At 40.5% G+C, this 14843-nt stretch overlaps 1 protein-coding gene across 1 annotated transcript; it reads left to right on the top strand.

The window, feature by feature from the left end:
- The first annotated feature begins 11761 nt into the window (after nucleotides 1-11761).
- Nucleotides 11762-13072, top strand: LOC118397741 (cocaine- and amphetamine-regulated transcript protein-like). The gene is made up of 3 exons (XM_035792637.2): nucleotides 11762-12050; nucleotides 12420-12509; nucleotides 12755-13072. The coding sequence occupies exons 1-3, from the start codon at nucleotides 11904-11906 to the stop codon at nucleotides 12860-12862; spliced, it is 345 nt and encodes a 114-aa protein (XP_035648530.1). The 5' UTR covers nucleotides 11762-11903; the 3' UTR covers nucleotides 12863-13072.
- The last annotated feature ends 1771 nt before the right edge of the window (nucleotides 13073-14843 follow it).

The raw sequence follows: 14843 nt of genomic DNA, 5'->3' as shown, positions 1-14843 counted from the left end.
TCGAAGAACCCCACCTTCTATGGGGTTCTTGGACAAACCTTTTGGGGGCAATTTTCAGTGCCAAGAACCATAAGGTTCTTCGAAGAATTTTTAGGATCTTAGAAGAACCCTTGTTGAACCTCTACTTTTTAGAGCGTCGAGAGACAAGAGCTGAAATAACAGACATTGGCGCCTTAGAAAGTTTCCTCGATTCAGGCAACAAAGATAATCAAAGATAATAATTTCCTTAGCTTGGCATTTGAATCTTAACTTTGCTTGCCGCATGTTGTCGCACCTGAGCTTTCAAGCCATGGGAACACACTGTGCTACTGTGTTGTGAGGAAGTGACTAATCTCATGAATGTGTAGCAGTCTCACACTGACACAAGGTTCTGCCCATATTATTCATTGCGGAATGAAGTTGCCATCTAACTATGCCTCAACTGAATTATATTATACACTAAAAGCCACCTCAAGGGCACACATTGACAATTCACTATTCAGGAACACGCTATTTATGGGGCAGTATTTCCAAGACAAACACCTTAATGTGGTTGCATCTCATGTTTTCAGGGCATGTTCGACAAGAAGTCTACAAATCTGGCCAGTCAACGTGACATAATTAGTCAAACTGAAGAAGCTGTTGAAATGATCTCTTTACCTGGTGGTAGGTTGTACATGTAAACAACCACTTAAAACCCCCTTGTCAAAACACTATGGCGCACCAACATGCTGCCAGAACAACGCCTCCCTTCCTGTACATGTATCCAGTTGCTGCCACTTCAGTATGATCACATAATTAACAAACAACACAAAAGTGGATTGAAAATGTCACGCTGCTTCGGGATCCTGCGCCTGCCACTTTAATCATTTGTGAGTCAGTAAGATAACTATGATGCGCGCAAGGGCTGGAGAAGCGGCGTCGGTGTCAATAGGTCTGCACGGAGAGAGAAAATAGGTGTCAGAAGGCATTTAAAAATAAATACACGGTGAGGTCAGTAGAGATGTACCTGGCCGGCTCGTTGATGAGGAGGAGAGATAAGACGAGTCTGAACCGGTTATTAATCTGCTCTTTTCAGCTGGACTTCCCTGCAATCTGAACAGTGTGATAAAGCATCTCTGTGCATTGTATAAATAAGTCATATAAGCTCTATTGGGCCATCCATAAGGTTGCTACAGCACGTCCCCGTTAAGAAGGAAACCAAGCAAGACCTCTGGGTTTACAGATACATTTATTTCAGGGATGCCAACCCAAACTGAATTGTTGGGCAGAACACTGGACCCCGAAGGAAGTGGTGGTTTTCACTGTTTCCCATTACATTGTGCCACACTTTATCTCAAGTCTCTAATACTAAATATTTGCTTATCTCATCTGCGGTCTCCAATCCCACTTCTGACACCAATGTAACAAGGGGCTAGTCTTGAAACTAGCATTCTCATGAATTTCCTATTTGAGAAACAATAGTGTAACATCTTCTTTTGGTCCTTTTAGTTGCCCTAAATTAATTAATGTATTCCCTAGAACATTTGAGCATGTAATAAAAAATGTATTTAAAATAACTGGCACAGAGCTGGGTGTTCTTTGGAGATCAACGGTAGATGGTCTAGCTGTTTTCGCTTATGATAGAGAGGCTAGACCACAACAACAATCCATCCAACAATCCATTTTATTTTCACACATTCCAAAAATGCTATAATCAATCTAATTTCAGTAGATGACCTCCCAAGAGATACAAAAACATTTTTTCCACCATGTTCTGTATCTTCAGCTTTCTCACACACAAACATTGGAAAAGGTAACATGGCATGGCAGGGCATAAATTAACATTTGTGGAATACAAATGCCATGGCATTCAAGCTACCATACTGGACCAGATAATGTCATGTCCTGTATATTCCTACATTTCCATGACATTTATAGAACGCATCTATACTCAGAACACAATTACTTAAGTTACTATCATTAGCTACTGGGTGAAAATGTGAGTACTCTCAGATAAAACAAGGAAGGGACAGTTGTACAAGCGAGTGAACCAACAGAGAGATGGAGATAGCCCTCCGATATCCCTTTGACTCTATTCACTGCTCCCAGACCAAAATCATTCCTCAGGCAAGTTTGGGCCAGACAAAACAATACCTAGGGTTTACAATAACAGGAGGACTGTGGACAAGGTTAGTAGAATTATCAATGCTGTCCGCTTCACTCTTCTAAAAGCAGATACTGAACTACTGTCATTAGAGTAAGCAACAGTATAGTCTGCATATTGAGTACAATGGTTGTTTTGAACTATTTCCCAATGTTGTCTATTAGTCATAATCAAGGACCTAGAATTGATCCCTGTGGCACACCTGAGTGACTGGAGTAAAATGTTTGACTCATGGCCACTTGCTGCTACACACTGATTTCAATCAATGTTGTTAGATGATAATGTGTTATTAAATGTGTTGTTAAATGGTAATAAATTCCACCTACCAAGCACCAAGAACACATACATATAGGCCTGGTTATAACCTCAGGAGGCTAAAGAAATTTGGCTTAACACCTAAAACCCTCACAAACGTTTACAGATGCACAATTGAGAGCATCCTGTCAGGCTGTATCACCGCCTGGTACGGCAACTGCACCACCCACAACCGCAAAGCTCTCCAGAGGGTGGTGCGGTCTGCCCAACGCATCACCAGGGTCAAACTTCCTGCCCTCCTGAACACGTACAGCACCCGATGCCACAGGAAGGCCAAAAAGACAATCAAGGACATCAACCACCCGAGCCACTGCCTGTTCACCCCGCTATCATCCAGAAGGTGAGGTCAGTACAGGTGCATCAAAGCTGGGACCGAGAGACTGAAAAACAGCTTCTATCTCAAGGCCATCAGACTTCTAAACAGCCATCACTAGCACATCAGAGGTGGCTGCCTATAGACATAGATTAGGAATCACTGGTCACTTTTAGAAATGGATCACTAGCCACTTTAATAATGTTCCGTATCTAGCATTACACATCTCATATGTATAAACTGTACTCTATACTATTCTTCGGTATCTTAGTCACTTTAATTGTGTGTAAATATTGCATCATCCATCTCATATGTATAAACTGTACTCTATACTATGCCACTGTATCTTAGTCCAATGCCGCTCTGACATATATGTATATATAATCCATTCCTTACTTAGATGTACGTGTATTTTTGGTATATGTTGTGAAACTGTTAGATATTACTTGTTAGATATTACTGCACTGTTGGAGCTAGAAGAACAAGCATTTCGCTACACCCGCAATAACATCTGCTAAACACGTGTGTGACCAATACAATTTGATTTTATTTTATTTTATTTGACAATAGACCGTCCTAAGATTGAGAGGAGTGATACCATCACATGCCCTTGAATTCCACACCCCAAATGGACATGTACAGTGTCTTGCGAAAGTATTCACTCCCCTTGGAATTTTTCTTATTTTGTTGCCTTACAACCTGGAATTAAAATAGATTTGGGGGGGAGTTTGTATAATTTGATTTACACAACATGTCTACCACTTTGAAGATGCAAAATATTTTTTCTTGTGAAACAAACAAGAAATAAGACAAAAAAAACAGAAAACTTGAGCATGCATAACTATTCACCCTCTCAAAATCAATACTTTGTAGAGCCACCTTTTGCAGTAATTACAGCTGCAAGTCTCTTGGGGTATGTCTCTATAAGCTTGGCACATCTAACCACTGGGATTTTTGCCCATTCTTCAATGCAAAACTGCTCCAGCTCCTTCAAGTTGGATGTGTTCCACTGGTGTACAGCAATCTTTAAATCATACCACAGATTCTCAATTGGATTGAGGTCTGGGCTTTGACTAGGCCATTCCAAGACATTTTAATGTTTCTTCTTAAACCACTCGAGTGTTGCTTTAGCAGTATGCTTAGGGTCATTGTCCTGCTGGAAGGTGAACCTCCGTCCCAGTCTCAAATCTCTGGAAGAATGAAACAGGTATCCCTCAAGAATTTCCCTGTATTTAGCGCCATCCACCATTCCTTCAATTCTGACCAGTTTCTCAGTCCCTGCTGATGAAAAACATCCCCACAGCATGATGCTGCCACCACCATTCTTCACTGTGGGGATGGTGTTCTCGGGGTGATGAGAGGTGTTGGGTTTGCGCCAGAAATATAGTATTCCTTAATGGCCAAAAAGCTCAATTTTAGTCTCATCTGACCAGAGTACCTTCTTTCATATGTTTAGGGAGTCTCCCACATACCTTTTGGTGAACACCAAACGTGTTTGCTTATTTTTTCTTTAAGAAAAGCCACTCTTCCGTAAAGCCCAGCTCTGTGGAGTGTACGGCTTAAAGTGGTCCTATGGACAGATACTCCAATCTTCACTGTGGAGCTTTGCAGCCCCTTCGGGGTTATCATTGGTCTCTTTGTTGCCTCTCTAATTAATGCCCTCCTTGCCTGGTCTGTGAGTTTTGGTGGACGGACCTCTCTTGGCAGGTTTGTTGTGGTACCATATTCTTTCCATTTTTTAATAACGGCTTTAATGGTGCTCCGTGGGATGTTTAAAGTTTCTGATATTTTTTAGAACCCAATCTGTTCTTCTCCACAACTTTTTCTCTGATCTGTTTGGAGAGCTCCTTGGTCTTCAAGGTGCCGCTTGTTTGGTGTTACCCCTTGCTTAGTGGTGTTGCAGACTCTGGGGCCTTTCAGAACAAGTGTATATATACTAAGATCATGTGACTCTTAGATTGCACACAGGTGGACTTTATTTAACTAATTATGTCACTTCTGAAGGTAATTGGTTGCACCAGAAGTTGTTGTTTTTTATTTCACTTCACCAATTTGGACTATTTTGTGTATGTCCATTACATAAAATCCAAATAAAAATCCATTTAAATTAAAGGTTGTAATGCAGCAAAATAGGAAAAACACCAAGGGGGATGAATACTTTTGCAATGCACTGTAGATGTGGCTTATCAGATCAAACAGTTCTCCTTTGAAATCACACATTTTATTTGATAACAAATACCACTTGATACACATTTCATTAGCTACTGCTAGATTGGAGTACTGTATGCATGGAGGTCTGAAGTAAGGATACATATATTGAGACACGATTGTGCCAGCTTTCAGCAGTTTGGGAATGTTTCAACTTGAATCCCCACTGGCTACAAGTTACATTTTGGTGATGTGCAAACTAACTGGCTAGGGTAATTCTGAAGTCATGTGTAGTAAATCTCATTAATAGTCCTTGGTGAACTATTGCAGACCTGTTGAGTCAGTGAGTCCTTCATAAAGCCCGCTCTAGAGTGCAACTCCCTCCTACATGAGAGGTCCTTGGGGAGGCCTCGCACGATGCCGGTGACGCACTACCTATACATATTTCAGAGTGTTTATTCCCCTGGGAGTGTGTTTCACAAGGTTATTGGGATAATCAGGTGCAGGGTTGAAAAATGACCTAACATCTTGTAGACGGGGGATATGGCAGACCCCACACCTCTGAATAATGCAGGGCTGTCTGTCAAAGACTCCCACTCACAACTGCACACACAGACATGTAAACAATCAAAACCGACCAATATATGTTGTCAAGTTTTAATTTATATTATGGCCTTGGTGTACCATCTAGTGTCTGTTCTTCGTGTAAATTGTTCTCTCAGTGATCTTTGTATGCAAAACATTTAGATAATATCTTCCAAATACTTCAGTCAATTGCTTTGTGGTATGTTTTTTCCAGTATCACATTTTGACAGGACTGCAACACTGAAACTGAGTAGTTCATTTGTAACACGGACACAACAGTTTTTGGTCACTCCAATAAAGAGAGAGAGTGAGTCATCTAGGCGTGTTGGTTCATTGACAATTCCAAGCCATACAATAATCAAGAAAGGGTGGAGGAGTGATCCTTCTCTATTCCCTGTTTGAGAGGAGGCACTGCAGGGTAAAGACCAACTGTCCATTCCTATAGCGCTAGTAAGAATGGACAAATCATTTACCTGGGAATCAGATGTGAAGTGTTAGAAACTGGTCTGAACTGGCCAGCAAGGCCCTGTGCATTCCATATTCAAGGGAGGGAGAGATGGAGAGGGTATTTGTGATTGAGTGAGGTCAGGATGAACTCACATTCTCTGTCTCCTCCATAATCGCCAAGGTGTAAATGACATGTCAAGGAACATTTTCTTACCCCAGCTCTGTATTACTGATGCCCTGAATTCTTCCACAGTGAGAGACTAATCCTAGTGACAGTGAGAGTTGTCTGTATCACAACCAAACACACAGGTAATCATTCTATGCAACATAACTGCCATTGTAAATCAGAACAGCGGTTGTCCATCATGGAGAATGGATGAAAAGAAGGGATTTAATTGCTTTCTTTGCATTGATGGCTCATTAACACTATCACCACTCACTTCCACACCACTTGTCTGCTGAAATGAAAGAGATAAATTGGGGATGGAGCCTAGCCTGGCTGGGTTGTGATCAGTTCACGTGTGCAAACCACAGCATTAGATCTCTACATCAGAGACTAGGAACACACTGGTTGAATCAACCTTGTTTCAACGTAATTTGTCAAGGTATTGTGACGTGGAATCAACGTGGAAAAGACATTGGATTTGAAAAAAGTAATCAACCAGTACTGTTTATCTCATTTCAAACATCCAAATTCCCAATTTAACCCCGAATTACCACATCAATCCAAGAACCACTGTGATGAGACCAATCAGTTCACTCTGGAATCCCTGAATCATTTCATTACTTACACCTTTACTTGACCTATCAATTAGTCAATAATGGATAGCTGTAGCCTTAAGGTGGCCAAATGTGAAAGTCCACATCACTTGCACAATAGTGTGTGCCTTTCTATTATAATTGCATATCACCTGTAGCCACTTTCCCAATGGACGTCCATCATGGCTCAACACTGCAGTCCAGTTTCCACCTTCACACATCTGTGGCTGGGGAGTGTCAGGAAAGTATGAACGCCCTGGTAATGGAGAGGGATCCTTGAGCTAGACCTTCTGCAGTGGATTATAATGAGACCACAGTGATGACAGCTGTCGAACATGTATCTATCAACTGTGATGTTCCGAAAACGTTTGATTCCATATTTGACTAAGTTCAACATGACACAGAAATACTTTCCCCAACTGTTTCATACTTAGCACAATGTTCCAGAAAGCTTGTGCTTGTGTGATGCTTCAGCTACGTTCTCTAGCAATCAGTGGGACCATATCATTTTTGCACCTGTTGTGCAATCCTACTTTTGATACAGACCCGGAGGCGAACAGTGAGGACAAGTCTGAAGACGTGTTTTCAATTTATAGGTCTAATATAAGACGGACCCACGTGATGCGCGCGGGAGAAGCCTGAAGCCTCCTTGTACTTCCACAAAGCGCAAGCTGCATTCTAACTCATCAAAGCCATAATGCGAAGAGAGGCCAGTGCATGCATGGTCCCATTTAACGCTCCTCGGGGGTCTAATCCCAAAGCGCTTTACTAAATCTGAGAAACGCACAGTTTGCCCTCATTCTCTGAAACAAGCTGTGCACCTGACACCGGCGCTCTTCCTTCGAGATTTGCTTTGAGGAAACTTTTTTTTTTTTTATTGATTGTAGGCATGTTGTTTACGGACCAGAAATTGCTCAGATATTGTCTAGGCCTAGGATATATCTGTTGGACACCATAAATTGAGCAATTTTACATTTATGGTGGACCTATTCTCTAGGTAGCCTTGATTGCCCATAAATAAACACTATCAGATAATTATTGGATTCAATCACACTAGAATAACATTAAAGAAAGAGAGAAAATTCCACAGAGAAGAAATAATTCAAGCCTTAACGCCTAGAGTGATGCCCTCATCTAGCGAGGGAGCCATGCATGAAGTATCCCAGCAAATTACATATGGGAGAGTGTCACTTGCTTTTGTGCTTTAGGCACTGTAGGCAGAGTCAGTCACACAACATTGAGAAACATCCATAAACCCCTCATGTGCATTTAGGCCTAAATATTGAAAAATAATATGGCATTTAATTGAATCATGTCAGTTAAGCCTATTTTAAAGATTGCTATTGGTCACAGGTGTAGGTCACTTTTTTACTAACAATGAGATGATCAGTAATCTCATATTAGACTATATTACACAATCTCGTCCTATTCGTGACGGTATTAGAAGGCAATTTATTTCCAAGTGTGCACAAGTTCATTAACATAATTATTCTAACCTGTTGCAAATGAATATGCGTTTATACTAGCCATATTACAGTTTCCTTCATTCGGGCTGATGCCTATTGAAGAAATGAGAACACCATAAATCATAAAGCATTATTCAGAATGTTGACTTCTCTTATCTGATGTAGCACCATAGCAATATGGTAATATGACAACTTTCAACCTGGACTCAGGGGTAGGCGCAACATAGTAAATGTAAATTGCTCTCCCTACATTTAGTATTAAGTTTTGCATGGTATGAATTAATTTGTGCATGTACATCGGCTAGCTAACATGCTAGATAGCTAAAAAGTAGTAAGTAGTTTCAAAGTTGCTAATGAGCTAAAATTGTCTGTGATGTGGTTTGAACACGCAACCTTTGGGTTACTAGATGTTTGTTTTATACGCCTGCCCATCTTTCCAGACAAATCTCCCTCTTTGTTATGTAATCATATCAAAGTCAAATATACTGGATTTTAGTGGCAGAGATTTACACTTTGGAGGCACGATATAAACCTGGTGGTCATAGTAGGGTAGTGCTGCAGCACCCCCTGAAACTCGTAATAAAAATATATATAAACTACCGTTCAAAAGTTTGGGGTCACTTAGAAATGTCCTTGTTTTTGAAAGAAAAGCAAATTTCTTGTGCATTATAATAACATCAAATTGATCCGAAATACAGTGTAGACATTGTTCATGTTGTAAACGAGCGGCAGGGTAGCCTAATGGTTAGAGTGTTAGAGTAGTAACCGGAAGGTTACTAGTCTAAAGTTTCAAATCCCAGAGCTGACAATGTACAAATCTGTCGTTGAACAGGTAGTTAACCCACTGTTCCTAGGCCGTCATTGAAAATAAGAATTTGTTCTTAACTGACTTGCATAGTTAAATAAAGATAAAATAAAAAATGTTGTAAACGACTATTGAAGCTGAAAATACCAGATGTTTTTATTGAATATCTCCATAGGCGAACAGAGGCTCATTATCAGCAGCCATCAATCCTTTGTTCCAATGGCACCTTGTGTTAGCTATTTCAAGTTGATCATTTTAAAAGGGTAATTGATCTTTAGAAAACCCTTTTGCAATTATGTTAGCACAGCTGAAATCTGTTGTTCTGATTAAAGAAGCAATAAAAACTGTCCTTCTTTAGACAAGTTGAGTATCTGGAGCATCAGCATTTGTGGGTTTGATTACAGGCTCAAAATAACCAGAAACAAATCACTTTCTTCTGAAACTCGTCAGTCTAGTCTTGTTCTGAGAAATTAAGTCTTATCCATGCAGGAAATTACCAAGAAACGGAAGATCTCGTACAACGCTGTGTACTACTCCCTTCACAGTACAGCGCAATTTGGCTCTAACCAGAATAGAAAGAGGAGTGGGAGGCCCCGGTGCACAACTGAGCAAGAGGGCAAGTACATTAGAGTGTCTAAACAGACACTTCACAAGTCCTCAACTGGCAGCTTCATTAAATAGTACCAGCAAAAACACCAGTCTCAACATTAACAGTGAAGACTCCGGGGTGATTGCCTTCTAGGCAGAGATCCTCTGTCCAGTGTCTGTGTTCTTTTGCCAATCTTAATCTTTTCTTTTTATTGGCCAGTCTGAGATATGGCTTTTCTTTGTAACTCTGCTTAGAAGGCCAGCATCCTGGAGTCGCCTCTTCACTGTTGATGTTGAGACTGGTGTTTTGCGGGTACTATTTAATGAAGCTACCAGCTCTGGATAAGAACGTCTACTAAAATGGAAAATAAAATAATAGACCATTTTAGTTTTCACATACAAATAAGTTGCATTGGCAAAGTATTTTTTTTTAAACTGGAAAACATACAGTACCAGTCAAAAGTTTTCACACCTACTCATTCAAGGGTTTTTCTATATTTTTACTATTTTCTACATTGTAGAATGATAGTGAAGTCATCAAAACTAAGAAATAACACATATGGAATCATGTAGAAATGAAAACACTGTTAAACATATCAAAATATATGTTATATTTTAGATTATTCAAAGTAGACACCCTTTGTCTTGATGACAGCTTTGCACACTCTTGGCATTCTCTCAACCAGCTTTACCTGGAATAGTTTTCCAACGGTCTTGATGGAGTTCCCAAATATGTTGAGCACTTGTTGGCTGCTTTTCCTTCACTCTGTGGTCCAACTCATCCCAAACCATCTACATTGGGTTGAGGTTGGGTGATTGTGGAGACCAAGTCATCTGATGCATCACTCCATCACTCTCCTTCTTGGTCAAATAGCGCTTACACAGCCTGAAGGTGTTGGTCATTGTCCTGTTGAAAAACAAATGATAGTCGCACTAAGTGCAAACCAGATGGGATGGTGTATCGCTGCAGAATGCTTGTGGTAGCCATCATGATTAAGTGTGCCTTGAATTCTAAATAAATCACCAACAGCGTAACCATCAAAGCACCCCCACACCATCACACCTCCTCCTCCATGCTTCATGGTGGGAACCACACATACAGAGATCATCCGTTCAACTACTTTGCATCTCACAAAGACACAGTGGTTGGAACCAAAAATCTGAAATTTGGACTCCAGACCAAAGGACAGATTTCAACCAGTCTAATGCTTGTCAATTGCGACCTGGCCAAGATAAAGCAAAGCAGTTCAACACATACAACAACACAGAGTTACACATGGAGTAAAACAAACATACAGTCAATAATACAGTAGAAAAATAAGTATATATATGATGTGAGCAAATGAGGTGACATAAGGGAGGTAAAGGCAAAAAAAGGCCAGGGTGGCGAAGTAAATAAAATATAGCAAGTAAAACACTGGAATGATAGATTTGCAGTGGAAGAATGTGCAAAGTAGAAATAGAAATAATGGGGTGCAAAGGAGCTAAATAAATGAATAAATACAGTAGGGGAAGAGGTAGTTGTTTGGGCTAAATTATAGATGGTTAAAATTATAGGTGCTTAAAGTTAGTGAGGGAGATAAGTGTTACCAGTTTCAGAGATTTTTGTAGTTCGTTCCAGTCAATTGCAGCAGAGAACTGGAAGGAGGCGGCCAAAGGAAGAATATGTTTTGGCGGTGACCAGAGAGATATACCTGCTGGAGAACGTGCTACAGGTGGTTGCTGCTATGGTGACGAGTGAGCTGAGATAAGGGGGGGCTTTACCTAGCAGGGTCTTGTAGATGACCTGGAGCCAGTGGGTTTGGCGACGAGTATGAAGCGAGGGCCAGCCAACGAGAGTGTACAGGTGGTATGCTGGTAAATGCTGGTAAACACTCAAATACATTAAGTTAAACAATCATAAAAAGTAGTCCACTGTGCCTACTGTTCTTACCTGCATCCCTACCCCCCAACCTGAAAAATCGCAGCACCCCCAAACTACATCCCACTACTATAGATCGGCTCCTAAAGTTTCACCCTGGTGGTTGAATTCCTTGGAGTGGTGGGAATGTTTAATATCATTGACCGAGATACCCATCTCACCCAATCCGTGCAAAACACGGTCTGAGGAGACCAAGGTGATGACGTTCGAGCGAAATGGGAGCAGCACCGGGCTGGTTCTATATAAATAGAGAAAGTTTCCAAGCAACAACAGAAGCAAGTGCAGCACCCATGAGCAGAAGAGTGAGGACCTGAACTGCAAAATAGAGAGGGAGAGAATAATACCAAAGTCACGGATAGTTGCCAGGAGAACTTTGCTGAAGTACGACTTGTTTCTCATCCTCTCAGTTCAAGCGGAAGATTTTCAGCACCATGGACAGCATCAGGGTCCGCGCAGTCTTCTACCTGGGCGTCTGTCTGTCTGTCTTCAGTGTTGATTGCCAGGAGCAGATGTCACCCGATAACATACTCTCTTCACAAGAGGAACAATTTCCACTGGGATATGTCACCAGACATTTGGTGTGTCAAATTTACTAATTTACTTATTTTTCTGTCCTTTTTGAGGATTTTAGGAAAAAACTGTTTGTTTCGACTCAAACCAATCCAGAACTTGTTCAAGCATTTATTTATGTTGTACCATCAACTGATGTGTAACTATTCTGTGATGGAGATTGAGGACAGTCTACTTTTACCTTATGTGTTCAAATGAGCTATGTAAAGATATCTATTATGTACATTATGCATTTGCGCCCATTCTTGCCCAATGTCAAGTAGCCGATTATATCGTTCCGCCTTCAAGCTAATGTCGAGAAATAGATGCCATGCAATATTTATTTGGGTTGATAGTGAAGATGGTTCTAAATATCTTTATTGGCGACTTTTTTTCAGGCTGATGTGCTCGAGGGGCTTCTAGAAGGCGGGCAGCAAGACAACATGATAGGTCTATCAGTGGAGAAGAAAGCAAGTCTCATTCCACGGGTAAGTCAAGAATAACCTAAGTTATTTTACATCTACCTTACATATCTCAGTTCCAAAACGCACCTAACGCAAAACTGAATGAGCGCAAAAGGTCGTCCGAGAGTCATATATTTGGAGTGCCAGCAGAGCCTACGGTGCTGTCGGAAGTTGTCTGTTACATTGAATGTGCTTTTATTTGGGAACAGAAATGTGCAAGAAGGACCTAACGAATTTTGCTAACACTCTCTCTCCTCTCATATTTACAGTGTGATGTTGGAGAGCGGTGCGCTATGAAGCACGGGCCGCGCATCGGAAGGCTTTGTGACTGTCTGCGAGGCACCGCATGCAACACATTCTTCCTGCGTTGTTACTGACCCGGGTCACAGACCTTTCCCCTCAGGCGCACAACATTTCCGAGACCCAGGCTTGTGATACGCCCATGCACCTGTACCGTTACCAATGTAAATGTCAGTCTGCATGTATGACTGTCTTGAATTCCTTTGTCTTCTGGAAGTATAAACAAATGTATTTATTTTCGTTTAATAAAACATCTCCATAAAGCTCCACGCATCCTCTTGCATTGTAGACGGGCCCTTTTTGATGTGTCATTAAATCAAAAGTTCACTTCTTATTTTCCTATTGCATTTTTAGCCCTACAGCTGCAATTAAATCCGTTTATTTAGGTTAATCTCCAAATGTGTTGCTTATAATGACATTGAAAGTCGAAAAATGAGATGAAGTTGCACACATCAGAAATGCTATCTAAAAAGACGTTTTCATTCAAACACGTTGTCTGAAAATGTCTCACATTTTAGTTCGTTGATAAAAGACCAAGGTGATAAACTTTACGTTTGGAAGTAATTGTACATTAATGCAATAGGCCTTAATCTTGCCGAGTGATCCAGTCAATGCTGTCTTGCTGCAGATGTCTTCACTCCATAATGACTATGCATATGACTAATTGTGCTGCCATCATTAAGACTTTCCAACCAAATATGAATCAATCTGTCAAGGTTTGAGTTGACCTGGATGGACAAGTGGTGATCTTTAATACCAGACGGATTTGGAGCCTGACTCCGTAAATGGTTAAGGAGGCGGGTGTACAAAAAACAACATCTATGACGCACTTTTCTATCACATGTTAGATCACCCTGACTGACCTTTTCGCTGAGATCATACGAATAATGCGTGTGATATGAAGATGAGATATGGCTTTTTTAAAATACAGATTTCAGATATTAAAGGACCAGGGCAGTCAAAAGCGTGATTGACCTGTATTTTATATATATTTCCATACTACAAGGTTGGAATAATACTGTGACATTTTTTATGATGATGATAATGCACTTTTAGTCTAAGAGCTGTTTGAAAATACCACCTGTTTTGGGTTCACCAGGTGGTAAATCAGTGGACAGTCCTAAACCTCTCTGCCAATTACAGCTAGTTTCCCCCGTCCCCACTCAGACCACTCCCACACAGTCCTAGCGAAATTCTTGCTCTTTGCTAAGCTATTTTTGTTTCTTTTCGGCCATTTTAATTGAAAACAATCACAGAAACCAGGTTTCCATCCAACCTTTTTATGCGAGTAAAGTACTGTGCCTTCAGAAAGTATTCATCCCCTTTGACTTATTCAACGTGTTGTTTTACAGCCTTCAAAATGGATTCAATTGATTGATTTCCTCAACCATCTACACACAATACGCCACAATGACAAAATTAAAACGTGTTTTTAGGCATTGTTGCAAATGTATCGAAAATGAAATACAGAAACACCTCATTTACATCAAGTACCAGTAAAAAGTTTGCACACACCTACTCAGTCAATGATTTTTCTTTATTTTTGACCGTTTTCTACATCGTAAAATAATAGTGAAGACATCAAAGCTATGAAATAACACATATGGAATCATGTAGTAACCAAAAAAGTGTTGAACAAATCAACATATATTTTTTATTTGAGATTTTTCAAAGTAGCCACCCTTTGTCTTGACGACAGCCCTTTGCTATGACACTCCAAATTAGAGCTCAGGTGCATCCAATTCCCTTTGATCATCCTTGAGACGTCACTACAACTTTATGAGAGTTCTCCTGTGGCCAATTCAATTGTTTGGACATGATTTAGAAAGAAACACACTGGTCTATATAAGGTCCCACAGTTGACAGTGTACAGTATGTCAGAGCAGAAACTATACCCTGAAGTCCCAAGGAACTGTCCATAGAGCTACGTTTGTGATGAGGCATACTGTATATCTGGGGAAGAGTATAAAAGTAATATGATCAATTTTTTGGGGCATTTCATTTTCAAGAAATCTGCAAAACTTTCTAAAAACATGTTTTCACTTTGTCTTTATGGAG

This window comes from Oncorhynchus keta, chromosome 19 (genome assembly GCF_023373465.1).
Source record: "Oncorhynchus keta strain PuntledgeMale-10-30-2019 chromosome 19, Oket_V2, whole genome shotgun sequence".
In the NCBI taxonomy this organism is placed as follows: Eukaryota; Metazoa; Chordata; class Actinopteri; order Salmoniformes; family Salmonidae; genus Oncorhynchus; species Oncorhynchus keta.
Note: the sequence above shows the minus strand (reverse complement) of the source record. Positions and strands in the feature narration are given on the sequence as shown.